This window comes from Eublepharis macularius, chromosome 12 (genome assembly GCF_028583425.1).
Source record: "Eublepharis macularius isolate TG4126 chromosome 12, MPM_Emac_v1.0, whole genome shotgun sequence".
Taxonomy (NCBI): Eukaryota; Metazoa; Chordata; class Lepidosauria; order Squamata; family Eublepharidae; genus Eublepharis; species Eublepharis macularius.
In genome coordinates, this window is record NC_072801.1 from 55,332,265 (window position 1) to 55,352,123 (window position 19,859).

The 19,859-nt window shown below is 41.7% G+C and overlaps 1 protein-coding gene across 1 annotated transcript; it reads right to left on the reverse strand.

Annotated features, from left to right (window-relative positions):
* Nucleotides 1-1,620: 1,620 nt before the first annotated feature.
* Nucleotides 1,621-9,540, reverse strand: LOC129339438 (vomeronasal type-2 receptor 26-like). The gene is made up of 6 exons (XM_054994018.1): nt 9,536-9,540; nt 8,063-8,354; nt 7,119-7,973; nt 6,108-6,335; nt 3,495-3,621; nt 1,621-2,519 (listed from the first exon to the last, which is right to left on the reverse strand). Exons 1-6 carry the CDS (start codon nt 9,538-9,540, stop codon nt 1,621-1,623), a joined length of 2,406 nt encoding a protein of 801 aa, XP_054849993.1.
* Between the last annotated feature and the right edge of the window lie 10,319 nt (nt 9,541-19,859).

Below are 19,859 nucleotides of genomic sequence, written 5' to 3' on the forward strand. Positions count from 1 at the left end.
GAGGTGTAAGAAAGTTCTTCTGTTTAAATGTTTCCCTCTATGTAGGTTATAAAACCCCTGGGTCTGTTCTGCAGCCATGATCTCTTTTGGCCTGTCTGTATGAGTCTGTAAAACTGCCTGTTTCCTCAGGTTGTCTCCTCACCCATGCTGAGTTGCTGCTTTTACCTACCTTTCTTGGGATGCCAAGCACTTCTCCCCCTCTGTTGTGCAGAGGTGTCTGCTTTTCTGAGGTGTCAAGTAAAACATTTTAATTGCCTGTAAAACTGGGAATTGCAAGAATGTTGCTAGTGGTGGTGTGAAACTCTGAGGTGAGAAGTACAATCCCTGAGAAAGACTTTCCAACAAGAGAAGGGGAAGGTTAATCTTCCCCTTGGAGATAGGTCTTGCCTTAAATTGCCTAGAAAATAGGATGTTGTGTCTGCCTGAAATTTGGCAACCAGCCTCCTGAGGGTTTCATTCTAATGATCTAGAAAGCACAAACAAGCACAACTAGGGTTGCCAAGCTCTAGGTGGGGCCTGGAAATCTCTCAGAATTACAACCATCTCCAGATTATAGAGTTGCTCAGGGAAAATGGCTGCTTTTGGGGGTGTACTTTATAGCATTTTATCCTGTGGAGTTTTCCTCTCTCCAACTTCTGCTCTCTCCAGGCTCTACCCCCAAATCTCCAGGAACAGAGCTGTCAGCCCTGACCACAACCATGTTTCTTATTGAAACCAAAGGTAATGAGCACACATAAAATAAAGGGGAAATAACTTTAATAATGAACATTGCAAAAAGGAATAACACTTTTAAAGCAACTACACTAATACACAAGCATATTAAAGGTATGTACCTACTAGAGGCTTTGCCATATACCTGATCAAATGCTTAATACTCTGAATTATATTTGTGAGGATGCTACATTGGATGAGCTGAAAGAACAACATCTTTCTTTAACAGAATAAGGAAATGCCTACTTGAACAATTTCCAAATTAGCTTAACCAAGATGGTTTCCCACTGGAATTGGTAGTAGAGATGGGCACGAACTGGGAAAATGCCAAACCGTGCAGTTCGTGGTTCATCGTGTTTCACGAACCACGAACTTTCATGAACTTGCCCTGGTTTGTGAACCAGTTCATTTGGTTCATGTAAATGTCAATTCCAGGGAAGCAGAAGGTCTGCAGAAAGCCCATCCCCCCACTGCATAGGAAACTGATTGATCAGTGCCAGGCTGTCTGCAGTGATGAACCAAAAAATGAACCAAACAAACTGGCCTCAAGTTTGTGGCTGTTCATCAGAAATGGGCTCTGATGAACCGCTGGTTTGCGAACCACGAACCAGCCCGGTTCGTGAACTTTGATTTGTATTTTGGTTCTTGCCCATCTCTAATTGGTAGTTTTCTGAGAGTATAGTTGTGAGACCGCAGCATTGGCATCATATCCAAGTAAATATATCATATCCAAGTAATTATATCGGTGGTAATAACATCAAAGAAATAACATCAAAGTTACATCAAAATTATTACATAAGCAAAAATGTCAGCTGTCTGACACCTAGAGCCCTACAGCTGTCCTTCCCTTCGCAGCCTGAAGGTATATGCCACTAGAAGCTGCAAATACAGGTACTAACTTAGCATGTTTCATTTCTTCTTTCTTAACTGCTCCCTGTTATTCATCTCAGGCCTCAGAACAATGATAAAGCATTTAGGGAAAAATATGCAGCCCAATAAACCAGCCCCAGAGGCTAAGATAGAGAAGATCTCTACAGCCACCATGGATTTCCCCTTAGTGCTCAGGTAGGTTGGAAAAAAGGACACCCATACACTACAAAAGACCAACATACTGAAAGTGATACATTTGGCTTCATTGAAACTGTCAGGTAACTTCCTGGCAAGGAACGCCATAGTGAAACTGACAATGGCCAGGAATCCCATGTAGCCCAGGACAAGGTAAAACATGGCAGACGAACCCTCATTACATTTTAATATGATTTCCCCATGCAGTGAATGCATGTCCATATCTGGGAATGGGGGAGTAGTACACAGCCAAAGTGCACAAATGCCTGATTGAATAAAGGAGCAAGAAAAGAGAATAGAATTTGTGACTCTTTCCCCCACCCATTTCATCATTCCAGATCCGGGTTTGGTGGCCATGAAAGCCAAAACCACAATTATGGTTTTGGCCAAGAGACAGGAAAGGGCCAAAGAAAAGACAATGCCAAAAGTTGTTTGTCGTAGAAGGCAGGTCACCTTTCCAGGCTGTCCGATGAAGAGCAAGGAACAGAGGAAGCAAAGCAGGAGGGAGATGAGGAGAATATAGGTGAGGCTCCGGTTGTTGGCTTTGACAAGCGGGGTGTCTTGGTGCTTCACAAAGATACTGAACACTAAGGCTGTGAGAAAAGAAAGAGAAATAGCCAACAGGGCTAAAATAATCCCTAAAGGTTCTTTGTAAGAGAGGTAGTTTATATCCCTGATAATACACTGGTTTTGGTGTTTGTTGGGATAATGATCTTGCAAACATTTGATACAAGCATCCATATCTGAAAAAAGAAGAGTTTTTTAAAGTTCAAAACATTGACCAATATTTATTATTTATTATTCTTCTATCCCACCTTTCTTCTTCAAAAGAGAAACTCAAGACAACTAACAAAGAAATATCATATACAAACTGGTAAAAGCTCCTGAGGCAGATGATGCTGTACCCACCAACTCATTAGTCTGAAGCCACCGTCTCTTACCTCAGCCCTCCCCCATTTTCATACATGAATAAAAAAACTGACCTACACTACAAAGTTCTTCTAGGAAATGTGTGCGCTACATAATGAACAGTAGGAAATATCATCTAAGCTAAGAATTATTACAACAAATAGAAAGGTGATCTAATGAGATTTTGGTGCCATGCTGCCATGTAAGGAAGTTTTGCCAACTATCTTCCAGTGGTTGGAATGGGACTGGGGAAAGTTCTGATTCCACTCTGCTGTGAAGGTCACTGGGTGATTTGGGGTCAATCTCTCTGTCAGTCTAACACACCTCACAAAGCTGTTAAAATAAAAACAATGAGGGAGGGGCAGAACAAACGTGCACTGATCTGAGCTCTTTTGAGAAACTGGGATAAAAATATGCTAACAAAATATATATTTAAATTTTTGTGTGAAAAGGTGTGTGTGTGTGGGGGGGGGGGGGACTTTATGTAGACCAAACCACAGCAAGTGTTGCTTTTCAGTTACGAAGGAGTGGCTGTGGGTAACTTTGAATAATGGTATCAACACAATTGTACCATTTAAAGAAAATATAATACCATTTAAAGAAAATACTGTCATTTTTCAACTACTTGATCTGCTTTGACTAAGGATGGATACAAGGGGGAGCCACGCTTGGGAATTTTATTAACTGATGTGGCATGTTTTCTCAAGTCTCTTCATTGCAACGAACATGTGAGACATCAGTATCTTTGTTTTGCTGAATATTATCTGTTATGGAATATGCTTGATATTTTTGTCATTTATGTCTCCTACCCTTCTGCTCAGAAATCATTCCTTCTGGACATGGGACACAGTCATAGCAGCAAAATGGCTCTCCCTCCTTCTTTTTCTTGCTGAAGCCAGGACGGCAGGGGGCATTGCACACAGAAAGGGGCAGCACCTGTCCATAAACAAGAAGGGTGATTAACACCAAGAAACAGTGTTGTGAAAATATCTGGTGTACAGAGGTTGGCTGCTATTCTCATAGAATGATGACCTGACAGATTTTGTGTGGTAAGAACAGTGTAACAAAAGTGCTTCATTAGGAATGACATATTCACAAAAACTGTCCAAAAATGTAAAAAACAAATTAGGAAATTCTTAGGTATGGACAATAGCAGTGAGGCAGAGATCCACTGTGTTTGCATCCCGGAGTAGGTCTTTGTGAGAGTCTTGGTGATAGTGTCACAGGGTAAGCTGCGTTAGTGAATTGCAGCAAAACCAAACATGAATCTTTAGTACTTTAAAGAGTAATAAAATGTTATTCCAGCAGAAGATCTCTGACTTTGTTAGCTTAAATTTAAATATATCTGAAGTTAACAGATAGTAATAGATAACAGATTTTAAGTTAATAATAATAGATCTGAAGCTAACAGATAGAGCTTAGCTTAACAAAGTAGAATGTAAACATGATATAATGAGTTATAGAAAAAGGGGATAGATTAGGAATAGATTAAGATATAGGGTTGGAAAGCTGTTGGAAGTCCTGAAAAAGGGGGGAGGGAAAGGGTGGGGGGAAATGATATTGAGATGTTATTTGAAAGCTTTATGTATTAATATTCTCACCTAATAAAAATTTTTCAAAATAAAATGTTATTCCAGCACATTTTTGTGTACTAGTAGAGACTACTTCTTCAGATGCAATGGGAGAACCTCACTATGCTGTTATTTTATGGAGGGTATAAAAAATAAACAGTAGGGTCAAGTGGTCATGAAATGCAGGAAGTACCAGCAGAAGCGTTGTAAGCGAGTTTGTGAAAAATGGCCTTTTTAGAGATAGCACCCAGCCTTTAGAACTCTTTCTGTGGGAGATATGATATGAGCCCCCCTCCCTTCAAATGTTAGTCCTGGATAACAGCTAATGACAGGGGGGACTTTCATTTCTGGTTCTTTTTAAAATAAACTTTTATTAAAGTTTTTAAACATAATTTTAATGAAAGAAAAAGAACAAGAAAAGAAAAAGAGAAGAAGGGGGAAAAGGAATAGTAGGAATATATACCAATTTTCCATTTGAAGAGATCAATCAACAGTACATATTCTACGCCAAGTCTAACATTACCATTAGTACATATTTCTCCTTTCCATCTACACGTTCCTTCGCTCTCATTAATTTTCAAAAGCACAAGTCATTAGTTCATCATGTTCTATATCATGCAAAAAGTCTATAAGGGGCTTCCATATAATTAAATATTCTCTAAGTTCTTTCCCCTAATCGATGGATTTCTGGTTCTGTTCTTCATATATTAGCCCACTGTAGTTACTGAGCTGCCGCTTATTGCATAATAATAATGCTCGGGTTTTATGCTGGGTTATATATAGAAACTTTATCCTGCTATTGCTCTAAGGCATTGTACATGGTTTTCCTGTCTCCATTTTATCCTTGCAACAACTGTGTGAAGTAAGTGAGGTTGTAAGAGAGTGACTGCCAAAAATCCTCCTGTGAGCATCATGGCACAGTGGAGAGTTGAACCTGGGTCTCCAAGATCATAGTTCAACATACTAACCACTATACCACACTGGCTCCAACCATGATATCACACAGTATTGCAAACCTGACATAAACATGCCATGAATCCTATTGCTCAGCAATGTTGTGCAATTGTTTGCATTTGATAAAGAGCTAGATGTTAGTACTTTGTCATAATATTGCCAAAAAAGAGAAGGATTAACATGTGACAGATACTCAGATGTGGTTAGTGATCAACATAGTGCTTTTCTGCCCTCATGCCCAGAACATATTAGTATAAGCTAGAATGCATTGAGATGGTGTCAAATGAGAGCCAAGCTATAAGTGACAGCCTGACACAGGGTGGACACTTATCAGTTTCCCTCAAGTTTTGATGGGAAATGTAGGCATCCTGGTCTTACGAGCTTGGCTCGCTATTTAATTGAAGTTTACAGAACTCCCCCCCCCACACATACACACCCAGCAGAGGGGAAGGGGGGCACCCGGCAAGAGCTCGACACCTGCACTCCCCTCCTGGCCGCATGTTCTCCCTCCCATAGACTGCCGCTCTGTAAACTTCAATTAAATGGAGAGCCAAGCTACAGTTCCCATCAAAATTTGAGGGAAGCTGACAAGTGTCCAACCTGTGTCAGGCATCACTTCTAGCTTGGCTCTAAGTTACATAACTAAATGGAGTCATAACTAAATGATGAAATGGCTGAAAGATTTTCTTTTTAGAAAAGATCCTGTTGGGGAGAAAGATGGATTAACATTTTTAATAAACATATGTCAAAATTCTTGCTTTTTTATAGAGCATTGAAGGAGAACATCAGCGGAAAATGCTACCCCAGCATTACTGCAACATAAAAGTCAGGGCAAACTGAAACTGATAAAATGGAACTTTTTTCAACTCGAGCATCTGCCATTATGTCTCACCTCACCTGGTTAAAGGTTCTGTGCCACACTACTTGATCATCATTAATGCTTAACTCTTTTCCTGCAGGAGCGTGAGGACTCATTCTTCCAACATTTACTCTGATGAAAGAGCCATTTGGGAAAGTTATGAAGTTTGTAACATCAAAATCTGAAATTAATACTCTGTTTTCATCAAAACACAAGGTGTCTCCTGCGCTGTTGTTGAACAAGATGCTCTTCAGACAACGATGAATCTGTTTTTAACGAATAAATGAAACAAAGTAAGACTACAAGGTTGAAAGTCTTCACGCTTACCTAGATCAGAAGTATTCTTGTTTGACATTATACTTGATGGTTCAAAGTCCCGTCAATTGTTTTTAAAATCCTTTTGGTCTTAGTCTGTGGTATGTGAGGGAGCCTCTTATCCCACATATTTCTCCACGCACTCTGAGTTTGGATAGTTTGTTACTTTTACCTGATAGTATGAAATATATTATAGCAGAACAGACCCTGGTTTTTTTTGCTTTTCCTCCTGAATTATTAAATCTCTTATTATGAAATCTGTATGGTATTCAGACCTTGGGTGAGAGCTTTGAAGACACTTCCACTGATGCAAGAATTAGGTTTTTGGAAACCTTGGATAGTTTTAGACTGAAGATTTAGATTTGGTTTGACACTGACTCATGTTTTTGATGTCGATAAGAAGGTGGTTTTATCATCGCATTAGTTTATTGAAAAGCAGCTTTCTTAATTCAATCAATTGATTGGTTGATCAAATGCTATATTGTTTCCTGCAAGCACTCTGTTGGTATTTACCCTTTTTTTTTTTTGCAGGTGGAAGAGTGGTAAATGACAAACTAGCCATCATTGTATCCTGTGGTTTGTAGTACTTAATCAAAGGCACTCTGACATTTGAATGACCATCATTTTGACAAAGTTGTTTTAGGATTAGTTAAAGGACAGAATCCTATTCATCTATTGATGATAAACTTATCTGTTTTAGAAAACTAGAATATCATTTTGGTGGTACAAATTACCTGCCATGGCTGAATATTCAACAACCCCAGCCTCTGTCCTTCTCCTAGTGTTTTGGATTTAGATCTGAATTTGTGCATGGCATGCAAAGCATGTGCCACAGCATAGGCAGCATTATAGACATTGTAGCTGTGGCCAGTCATGCTCATTTCAAACAGCACTCCAGGAAGGCTTTCCAGCTTCTCCTCCCCAGTGCAGATTTTATTACTTTTCTCTTGCTCACTGGGCATTTTTAATTGACAGTTGAATGCCTGTTCCCAGAAGTTTTGGATAAAGCCATCTGCTTTTGCCCAGAAAGGTCTTATCTCCTGAAGGAATCTTTGGAATCCTGGTGGCTGATTGGAGTGAACTGTAAAGGATAGGGCACCATGGAAAATTTCTATTTCTGTCAAACTTTCAAAAGAACCTAACTCAAAATCCCAGTGGGATGTCAAAATCCACACTTTACTCACACGTGGCAATGATAACAAGGATGCTAGTAAGAGCATCAGTCTCAGATTGAGCATGCCATATTCTCCATACACAAAATATACATTGGCTTTGCTCTTAAAGAAAACTGGATATTTTTGTATAGTTTTTAAAAGTACTTCTGTTGCCTCATTCACATAGGTGCGTTTGGGTGTTCTTAGTGTGAAGGCATAACAGATGCCATTCTGAGAAAGCATGGGCAGCATGGTCTGCAAAAACCTGTCTCCATTGTCATCATCCACAGCAACAAGGCCAATCCATGTCCATGCAAAATGGAGAAGTAACCGGATAACCCCCCTGTACTGATAGGTTTCATTTGGGACCATCTGGTATAAGGAAGATAATACCATTTGTTCTCCATGCATGGAGGAAAAAGATCCAAAAGACAGCTGAAAACAAAGATGTCATTATTTTCAGATGATTTATAAAGGAATCTTTGGATATGTACCAAAGCTGAATTTCCATGTGTCCAGCATACCTGTGGAGTCTTGTAGATGGATAAAATGGTGGCCATATTTGCAGAGGTTTCGGAGAACAATCCTCCAATGACAGCTATAAGATTTTTCTGGACATCACACTTGAAGTTGGGAACAAACTTCTGTGGTGTGGAAAGCAGACTCAGCATAGCCTTATAGGTCATCCTTGTAACATAGTAGCTGTTGAGAATGTGTAAACCCAAAGTGATGTTGGGTAAGATACTGGGATTCTCGTTGATCTCATTTATGGCAAATGCCTGGGCTAAGATATGCTGGTATTTCTTTATCACTGAACTGCAATGAAAGTAACAAAGCAACAGAAAGTGCTTTTATAATCATAAAGAATTTAATATGAACAACTGTGCATGGGCTATTTTATATGCCTAAAACTGGATCTACATAAAAGTGCTAGAGGGGCTTTTAATATAACGATGAATTCAGGGAACTTACTACAAATGAAAAGTACCCCAGTAAGCCTTACAGGATCCTGCAAATTTATCTGCACTTAAAAAGCACCAGCAAACAAGAACGATTCATGCATTATTTTAAATGCACCTTGGAAACTCTAAAGAAGGGGCAAAGCTGTGGTTGAAAAAGTATCACACTTGCTGGAGATTCAGTGTCTGTGGTGGCTCGTGTTGAGAATAAAACGTTTAGGTATTTATAAGATCTAAAACAAAAGAAACATATAAAAATGAACTGGATGAAGATTCATAGTGGGATAGATGGAGCCAAACATGACAGAAGAATTGTTAAAAGAACAGGAATAATGCGGTGAAAACTAAGGGTGCCATCCACTGAGTGCTGCTCAGTTTCCGTTGGAGCATTTGTAGAACATCTCTGTAGATTGCACCAAACAGTAGTGAAAAATAAATCAACAGTAATGGCACTCTTTTTCATGATCTGTTATCAGTTATTATGATCTGAACATCTAATAGAAAGAAAGAGAAACAACAGAATTTCTTACACAGGTTCATCAATTGTCTTTGTGGGCTGTTCCATGAAAGAGAGAGTGCTGGGAATGAAGAAGACCTGTGAGGCAGCCCCACCAATGACAAGGTTGCCTGGTTGATAAAATTCATGAGGAATAGGAAGGGGATCATTGCATACTGTGCAGTTAACAGAATGAGTCTTGCCTACAATGTGATGCACCAGTAGAACGAGCAACAGTAGAATTAGAACCAGCACCATTTCAACGACAACTCTTCCTCTTCAGGTGTAGATTGTCATGTCTCCATCACAGTGTTATCTGGCTAGCCTCAGTTTTATGGTTCTTGAACAGCAGATGACTCTGTTGGCAACCTGAAGTACAGCTTGACCTTCAAGTTAATGTCACTCAGCATCAATGTCTCTGCCTCATAGATAAGCTGAAAGCAAGCATGGCATACTGACTAGAGTGTCATAGGATCTGGAAGACTGCCATAGAAGTTTGCTGCGTGTCCTTTGGCCAGTCATTCTCAGTCAGCCTAACTTACCTCATGTGGCTACTGTGAAGACAGAATGGAGAGGGGAGAATGATGCAGGCCACTTTGGGTCTCCGCTGGGGAGAGAAGCATGATATAGATATCTAAGTAAATACAATAATTCCAACTCTTATCATCTGTTTTTTGTCATTGTCTGTAAGCTCTGTGTCCACCCTGCCTTTCTCACGTCAGGATGAATATGCTGTAGTTTGGGATGTGGTCTATGTTTATTCCATTTATTTTTAATTTTATTATTTAAAAAACCCACACATTTATCAGACCCCTTGTACCTTATAGAACAATGAAAATAATGCAGTAACCATAAAAAACATTAAAACACAATTTAAAATCACAATTTAAAACTAGCAATAAAGAAAGATGAATCAATGAAAACCTAAATAAAACCATCTTCAGCTGCCGCCTACAAATCGAGAGTGAGGGGGGCAGGCAACCTCCCTGGGAGAGTATTCCATATGTGGCTGGCACTGTAAAGCCCTTTCTTGTGTACCCACCAAACATGTTCCTTTTGTTGATGGGACAGTCAGGACTCAGGAGAGCCTCTCCCTGTGATCTTAACTCCTGGGAAAGAATGTATGGGAGAATTCATTCCTTCATACTGTCTAGTCTCAAGCCATGTAGGTCTTTAAAGGACAAAACCAACACCTTGAATTGGGATTGGGAATGGTTCAGTTGGTGGGATATGTCTCCTGATAAATTAGCAAAAATGAGTAAAGGTATGTCGAACAAATGTTGGAAATGTGAGAAACAAGAAGGAACATTTTATCATCTTTGGTGGACTTGCCGTAAAGCTAAAAAATGTCGGTCCCAAATTCATATGATAATACAAAAAATGTTGAAGATCACTATACAGTTTAAACCAGAAGCCTTTTTGTTGGGACTAATGGACAAACAGTTGGAAAATCAACATGGTATTTTATTTTTATGACTACGGCAGCTAGGCTTTTGTATGCGCAAAAATGGAAAAGTACAGAATTGCCTTCAATTGATTATGAAAATGATGGAGCTAGGGAGATGAGTAAACTTACAGCTTTGATTAGAGATAAAACATTGTCTATTTTTATGGCTAACTGGAAACCCTTTATTGACTTTCTGCGTGAAACAAGGAAAAATGATTTGATGATTTGTTGTTTTGATTTTTAAGAAGACAAATTTGGGGAAAAATAAATGGAAAGAGGGCAGTACCGGAAAAGGAAGTTTTGGAGAGATCAAAATTTAAAGTATGATTGGTGTGGTAGAGAAAAATGGTAAATGAAATATGTATTATTGTTATCTGTTATTTTCAATCTTTGTTTATTTTTTTATCTATATGCCTTTTATCATTTTTTTTAATTTCTTTGCCCTTTTATTGGGCTTTTAACTCTATGAATAAAATAAATTTTTTTTTAAAAAAGAGAATGGTTCAGTAGCCAGTGTAATTACTGTTGTATCAGGTTCACGTGTTGGCCTGGACCAGTTCTGCACTAGCTGCAGCTTCTAAACATTCTTCAAGCATAGCCCCAAGTACAGCACATTGCAGTAACCCTGTCTAGATGTAACTGTGGCATGGACTCTTGTGGCTAGATCTGATCGAACCAGGAACAGAAATAGCTGATGCACCAGCTGAAGGTGTGCAAACAAACTCTGAGCTACCACAGCCACCTGGCTTTCTAAGATGACCGCTGTGTCAAGCAGTACTCCTAAGCTGTGAACCTGACTTTTCAGTGGGAGTGTAACCCCATCCAGACAGGAAAGATCACAATTCCCTGGTCAGTCTTTCTACTAGATAACCCCTGTTTTGTCTGGATTAAGATTCAACTGGTTTGCCCTCATCCAGCTGGTTACTGATTTCAAGCACTGGTTCAGAACATCAAGAGCATCCTCAGAATTAGACGGAAAAGAAAGGTCGAGTTGGGTATTATCTGCAGCCAAAACCTCCTCAGTGGCTTCATGTAAGTATTAAATAAAATGGGGGGAAAATCAAGCCCCATAGGACTCTATAAGTTAATGACTGTAGGGTAGAGCAGGATTCCCCTAGTATCACTTTCTGAGACTGACCCCACAGATATGACTTGAACCACCGTAACATAGTGCTCTTTGGTCCCAACACTGAGAACGGGCTCAGTAGGATACTATGGTTGATAGCATCAAAGGCCAGTGAGAGATCCAGCAGAATTAGTAGGGTCAGATAGATTTCATTTGTCTAGTTCTCAGTAGTGGTCATCAAACAAGGCGATTGTAACAGTCTCTGTTCAAAACCCTGGTCTGAAGCCAGCTTGAAATGGGTCCAGAAACTCAGGCTGTTCCAAGAGACCTTGGAGTTGATAAGCAACCACCCACTCTACCACCTTGCCCAAAATTGGAGAATGACTATAAGTTTTCCAACATTGTATGGGTCAGGGAGGGCTTTTTTCCAGAACATGCCTGATCACTGCCTCCTTGAGCAAGGGTAGCACAACTCCCTCTCTCAAGGCAGCATTTGCCCCTTCCCTTATCCACTCCACCAGTCCCCCCTCTGGCAGGGCAATGTTAAAAATTGTAAGCAAATACCTGAAAGGAAGTGAAATCATCAAACAAGAAGACAGGCAGAGCCCTGCGCATCCTTCAATGCTGTGCTAATGAACATGTGGGGGGGTTTTATTGCCTGTTTCAGATACATAGGTTGATGATTTCAGTAGTGGTTTCTGGAAATCTATTGGCTTGGAGGAAAACAGTAATTTTGTCAGTCATGATAATCACTTCCCTAGCACAGTTGTCTTTGACCGCACAAGTGAGAAAATAACTAATAATTACTCCTTTGAAGAAAGTGGCCCCGTGGGCTGCTATGTTCAAGCCAACTCAGTTGAGTGTAACTAACTCATCAAGTGTCACCCACAGGTCATTGACAGTAAATCAAAATTGGATTATTGTGATATGATAAAGCAGTGGCTGTGTGCCATTTTAAAAATTTCATCCTATAGAAGCAATCCTATGCAGGTCTACTTATAAGTAAGTTCCATTTTATTCAATGGGACTTACTTCCATGTCAGTGCCTTTCAGATTGTACTATGAAACAGATAGCCAAAGAATTCAATCCCATCTGTAAATTCAGGCTTTCGTACAGAAATAAAAAAGAGAGTTTTTCTGTTTCATTGGGTATAAACTTTATTGCCTTCTCACAGTGAAGATGGTTGTGGCTGAATGTAAACTATAAACCTGGTATATTGTAAGGAAATGAGTGCTGATTGATATAACTGATAAATAAGATAAAGCTTTTTAAAATTATAAACATTATATCTTATACAGCGTAGTTTCTAGACAGGCAGGGAAACGGTATCACAGACCAACTCATGAAGTCTGATTCAATATCTCTTAACCTGGTTTAGTTACCCCTTTAACTTATGGATTTGAGTCCTATGGCACTTTAGAGATTAACAGGATTTTCACAGTGTAAGCTTTCGAGAATCATAGCTACCTTCTTCTGACAGTGGTCTGAAGATGCCAGAGTGCAGACCAACATGACTACTCTTTAACATCTGGCAAACCATCGTGTTATACTCATAGCTATACGTGTGTGTGTGCACATGTGTGTAAGCTATTGTCAATTTGCAGATGACTTAGGGTGACCCCATAGGATTTTCAAGGCAAAACACATTCAGAGGAGGTTTGCCATTGCCCACCTCTGTATAGCAACCTAGATGGCAGGATAGCTACCATCCAAGTACTAACCGGGACCAACCCTGCTTAGTTTCCAAGGTCTGACAAGACCGGGCTAGCCTGGAGAAAACAGATCAGGATATTCAAAATGATGGGTATTAACAAATGGTTTTGATAGGTGCTAACAAATGGTTTCCATTGCCTTTTAATTGCAACCTTATTATAGATGAAGTGGGAATTTGAATCCATGAGTAATTTAGTGCTAATTGTTCTAACTGAGCTTGTGTCAGCTGAAGTGAATAGTGTGACATAATTTTGCAGGGCTGAAGGTGCTTCTTATTCTTATTCCATTTGCATTTGTTTTATAAAGAGAAGTACATAATAATGTTTCCCACTGCAGTATGGATATCATTCAGTGAAGTTGGAATAGCCTCTTTTCATCTTGCCTCTCCCCACTTCCCATTATCCCCACTGATGTGGTGATGTATTAATGTGTCCTGCATTTGCATCCTGTTCTTCCAGCACAAGTTCACAACACCTAACAGAGAATTAAAAATAGTGACAAATCAATAGTTGAGTATAGATAAAACTAAAACTCAGCCAGAACAAATCCGTTAGAAACAACACGCCTGCATAAGCCCAAAATGTACACATTTGATGACTAAAATCCCAAATAGGGAATATTATCCTGTAACTGCGTTGGGTCTTTATCAGCTTTTCCAGTGGTGAGGAATGGGGGAAAGGGAGCCATTTGGTTAATAAAAAGACTATGCAAGTGACCTGTGTGGACAAAAGGGTTTTGAAACGGGGTGGGGGGCTGTAGTAAGGAGGAGGACTGGGAAGATGTGAAAAAGCTGGCTGGATCCAATCTAGTGTCAGTAAAAGACCCACTGGAATAGCCAAGTCTGAGGGCCAAGCTACAAGTGACGAATGACACTTGAACGGCAAGTGTATTTATCCCTGTTCACTTGTCCTCCACTCAATCCACTTGCTGTTCAAGTGTCATTCGTCACTTGTAGCTTGGCCCTTAGAGGCTTTTCTGAAGGCCAAGAAGATTAGGGATTGGTATAATTCTTCAGGGAGACTGTTCCATAATGTGAGGGGGGTTAGGGGTGGGAACAGCCACAGAAAAACTGAGGCAACTTGCCTTGTCTGAGAAGAAGGGATGGTTAGGAGACATTATAGGGCTCATCACCTATAGACCTACTACAATTGACTTCAATTTTCTCCAGTTATAGATGGACTCCATATGTTTTCAAAGCATTGACCATACTTGTATGTTAACCTATCTGGCCATGACCATGATTTGTTGTGGAGAGTTAGTGCGGTTTAATGACTCTTTGAGTATTCATTTGGGCTGATTACCACCTCTCATGTATGAAACAGTTTGACACTGAACATCCACAAAGTGCTAACTTGTGAAAGTGTTTCACATCTGCCAGTTGACATTTTAATGTACTTCCTTTGTACATTGGCCTAGGTAGGTGTAATGCTACCATGCCAGCAATCAGTAACCTGGGCAAATGTGCGGTTGTTTTAGCAAGACTATAATACAAATGGGTCAAGGTACTCCAAGGATAAAATATAGTAGTATAGATGACAGAAATAGATATAGTAGACAAGTAATGTTTTTTCTCCTATTGCAGTGGAGAAGGACTGAATTAAAAAAATTAGTTGCTTTACTAAGACTGTCTAGTGAGTTCAAGGCTAAGGAGAGAACTGGGACATTGGCCCAAAGCTAGAGACTGGAGGAATTTTTGCAATCTTCTCACAGTAGTTTTTGCTTTATAATTAGGTTTGCCGACCTCCAGGGGGGGCCTGGAATTCTCCCAGAATTCCAACTGATCTCCAGAGTACAGAGATCAGTTCCCCTGGAGAAAAAGGCAGCTTTGGAGGGCAGACACTATGGCATCCTCATTGAGCTCTGTCTTCTCCCCAAACTGCCCTCCTCAGTTTCTGCCCCCAAATCTCCAGGAATTGCCCAACCTGGAGTTGTAAACCCTATTTATAATGTGAATGCAAACCCAACAGGGTTGTTATAATTGTCTTTCTTCTGCTTTCTTTTCTATGTTCACAATAACAAATAAATAGTAAAGGAAAGAGTCAAAGACAATTGAAACCCCAGTCTCATCTTTTCATGTACAGCTGTGCGTACAAAACTGTAGCTTGAGAGATCACGCTGAACCAGAAGAAATGAGCAAGATTTTTTTTTGCATTGTCCAGCTTTCCCTGGATATTTTTGTCTTTGCTTTTTGCTACCATTTGCTTGTTGATGTTGTTAAACTGTTTTCTCTCTCTCTCTTTCTGTGAGGGAAGGAGGGAGAATCCCCTGTGTCTGGAACTTACTTCCAAGAGTATCTTTGCTTCCAGCACCATCCTATGTAATAATCAGCTACTTTGCAAAGTTTATGGCAAGTTTTTTCCTCAGAGCTCTAATTGTGTGTATTGGAACTGTGACAATTTCCCCTAATTGCAGGGCCCTGTCTGAGTTGGTTCTTTGGGGACACATTTCTGGAAGTTGGCACAAAATGGCAAGAACATTCAAGTAAACACTGACTTCAGCCAAGTTTGTTCAGTAATCCACCAAAGAAGTCTAGGCAGCTGAGTCAATGCAGATCAGATAGGTTCAAATGTTTCTATGATAAGAGCAGTGGGTGCTTTTTGTTTGAAACATCCAAATGTGCAACTGAACAATGCATATGGAGGTAACTAAAATTCTCCTCCTGATAGTTTTCTCATTTTTCTCACCCTCTGGCCAGCAATAACCTACATTTTTAATCTGGGAAGTAAAGGGAGACTGCCATCTACGTGTTTAGCTAGTATGTGTAAATTTCCAAAAAATGAATGTCACTATGTTGAACCATTCAAATGATCAATCTTTGTGGAAACCAATGGCCAATCTTTGTGGAATCTTTGGAGATCCCCGGGCCAAATACCGCTGACTAAGAGGTTTTTCTTGCTCCCTCCCTTCTGCTAAACTATAAGTCAGAGAGAAGTGTGTAGTGTAATGGACTTTGTTAGCTGGGCAGTGTAGGGCCTTGTCACTGAGCTGAAAAATCTGTGTCAGGACATTCCCAATTCAAACTTGCCTTATATAATTGATTCACTCCTTAAAGTGTTCACAGGTGCCCGCCAGAGGCAGGCAAACTCCTGGCAGTTTGCCCCCTTGCCCACCAATCACTGGGAACTGGCAGGCTATCGCCTGCCATAGGAAGGTACCCCAGGCAAAAGGGTGGCATGTGCACTCTTGCCGGGTGTGACAATGTCACTTCTGGAAGTGATGTCATTGTGCTGGCCAAAGGAATGCTCCTGAGCTTTGCTTGGGGCAAAGTGCAGAAACACTCCTGCAGCCAGCGTGACAACGTCACTTGCAGAAGTGATGTCATCAAGCAGATACTGGGAGTGCGCATACTCGAAGTGACTGCTTAAGAGAAAGAAGGAACAGTAAGTAATGGCCTCCCCCATGCCCGCTGGTGAGCCCAGGAGACCTGGCAACCCTAACTCTTTATAGTTAAAGAAAATAACCTTGGCTGTCAAGTACCCTTGGCTTTGACATTTGCTTTTCTCTTAGTTTAGTATGGCAGAACACTACCCTATATGAGTCCCTATGTACTGCTTGAGTGGCATGGCTGAGCCAAAGGTTTTATTCTATTTGCTTCATTTATACCCTGCCTTTCTCCCTAGTTACAAATTGCCTTACATTGTTCTCCTCTCCTCCCATTTTATCCTCACAACAGCTCTGTGAGGTAGATTAGGCTGAGAATATATGACTGGTCCAAAGTATCCATGGAAAGAACTAGGCTTAAGTGGCAGGAGTTAAGGCTGTGGTATATTGGTACTATTGTGTTAAGGATAACTCCTAGAAGCCCTCCAGGAAGAAGAGGCCCAGGTCTTGTGACCAGAGCTGGAAAAGGGTTAGAATTGTAGAGGTCTAGCTCTGGCCTGTTCAGTTAGTTGTCCAATGAACGTAGTTCTTGCAACCGTTGCTGCCTCCGCTACTGATCATTTCCCTCCTGCAGACATGACAGAAGCCCAGGCACACAACACTTCACTTCCATTCTCAGACTGGCCCTTCAGGAGTATTAGTGATTGTCAAATTGCCCTTCAGTTTCCAACCCAGTAGTTTGGGGGAATCTTCCATTGCAAAGTCTTAAGGATGAGCAAGTTTATTTTACAACAAAATGATGTAAGTTTAAATCAGTTTTAATGATGATGGCACTCCAGAAAGAACTTTAGGAACTATAATTTTCTGGGGTGTAATTATACTTCTGCAACATTGGCATTTCTGAGGAGAATTTATAATGATACAGAGACAAGCACATTTTTTTAAAACATTTCTCCCCTTATTAACTGCTTCCTGTTTTTCAGCTCAGACTGTAAAAAAATAATGTAGCATTTTGGAAAAAATGAAAACCAGTGTTCCAAGAGAAGATCTCCACAGCCACCATGCATTTCCCTTTGATATTCAGGTAGGTAGGAACAAAGCACACTCAAACACCGCAGAAATCACCATTCTAACAGTGATGAACTTGGCTTCATTGAAACTGTCAGGTAACTTCCTAGCAAAAAAAGCCACAGTGAAGCTGACAAAAACTTGGAAACCCATGTAACCCAAGACATTATAAAGCATGGTAGCTGAACCCTCATTATATTGTAATATTATTTTCCCATTCCATGATTTCATGTCCTTATCTGGAATGGAGGAAAGTAGTTAGCCAGAGAGTTCAAATAGACATTTGAATAAAGGCGCAAGAAAGGACAATACGATTTGCCAGTCTTTTCCTCATCCATTTCCTTATCCCAAATTCAGGTTTGACAGATATGAATGCCAGCATCACAGGTAATTCTTATAGGCTGCCCAATGAACAAAAAGGAGCAGAGGAAGCAAAAAAGAAGGGTGATGAGGAGGGTGCAGGTGAGGTTCTAGTTGTTGGCTTTGACTATGGGGTGTCCTGGTGTTCCCAAAATGGTGTAAGTCACAAAGCGGTAATCAGACTGAAAGGAACAGCAAATGAAGCTAAAAATGAAAACTAGAGGTTCTTTATATGATAGGCAGCTTATAATAATCTTGGGAATGCATTAGTTTGGGTCCTTGTTGGGGTGTCTCCCTTCTAGAGATTTGACACAGGTATTGATACTTGGGGAAAAAGAGTGATATTAAAATTTGAAGACTTCAACAATACACTTCAAGGGCTCAGCTCTTTGCATCCTTCTACATTGTCTCAATAAGGATTTTTGCAGTGGAAGTTAGTGTCAGGGCTTGTCGCTGCCACCACTGGGCAGGGCCCCAGCTGGGCCGGCCCTGACATCAGAGGGGCGCCAGGGATACTGCAGGACCCTGCTCTGTGGAAGGAGGGGCGGTATACATCACCCAGACTCCCTCTCAGTCCACTCGCTGGCCTGCTCAACCTGGCCTGCTTACCCTCTGCATCCTCCATCATCTCCTCCTCCCAGAACTCTCCTCCAAGCCTCCACTCTCAGAGCAGAACCACAAGTGACAAAAGGCACAGATTGGACACTTGTCTGCTTCCCTCAAGTTTTGATGGGAAATGTAGGCATCCTGGTCTTGCAGCTTCACTCTCTGACTGCTGTCCAATGGACTTTTCAACTGTCACTTGTCCAACATTCCGCCAAGCTGCCTACATTTCCCATCAAAACTTGAGGGAAGCAGACAGGTGTCCAATCTGTGCTTTTTGTCACTTGTGGCTCGGCTCGGCTCGGCTCGGCTCGGCTCGGCTCGGCTCGGCTCGGCTCGGCTCGGCTCGGCTCGGCTCGGCTCGGCTCGGCTCGGCTCGGCTCGGCTCGGCTCGGCTCGGCTCGGCTCGGCTCCTTGCTCTCACCCACCACCTCAGAGCTCTTCCTAGCCACCTTATATAGGGCTTCCTTTCCCCGCCCCGCCCTCCTTCTAGGCTTGTTCCCTCTCCTGACTTGGCCCAGCTGTGCCTTCCCTCAGGTGTTTCCCTCCTACCACTAATCCCTTCTTGGCTTCCTTGCCTTGCTCGCAGGGTGGGGTTGAATGCGAGCCATCCCCAGCTGAGGTCTCCTTGGCCTTGCTCACGAGGAGCTGCCCCAGCCGGCTTCTGTGCTGCTGAGCATGCCTGGCCTTGCTCGCGAGGAGCTGCCCTGGTCAGCTTCTGGGCTGCCTGCTCATTGATGCCAGGCGGGGCTACCCATCTCCTCCCCCAGAATGCCTGTGGCAGCTCCACCTGGAGGGGCTTGGCTCCTGGCACCTCCTGAGCCAGGCTGCTGTCCTCTAGCCAGGGTGTGGCTCTGGGCTGTAGTGGCTGCTTCTCCTTGGAAGGTACGGGCTCTGTTTGGGCTGTTGCTGGGTCCCTATTCCCCCTGTCTTGGCCCTTTTCCTCTAGCCTGCTTAGCCCCCCCTCTTCCCCCTGGGGGGTGGGACTAGCTGGCTTCTCCCTGCTCCCTCCAGCCTTCTGAGGCTTTGGCCTTTTGCCCCTTCCCCCTGGAGCAAGCAGGTTCTGGCTCTGTTTGCCAGACAGAGCGGTTGAACTGCTGTCTCCCGGCTGCCCCCTGCCACTGCCTGTCAGCAAGTATGGGGGCTGGGCTGCTGACCCCGGACAGTTAGTTGCTAAGAGGATGGCCTTGCAAGGAAAAGAAGGACTTTGATTGTACCTGTGGGCTGGCAGGTAGGGCTGCCGAAATAAGAGAAAGGATAGAGATAGATGCTTCCCCTCAGCATTGA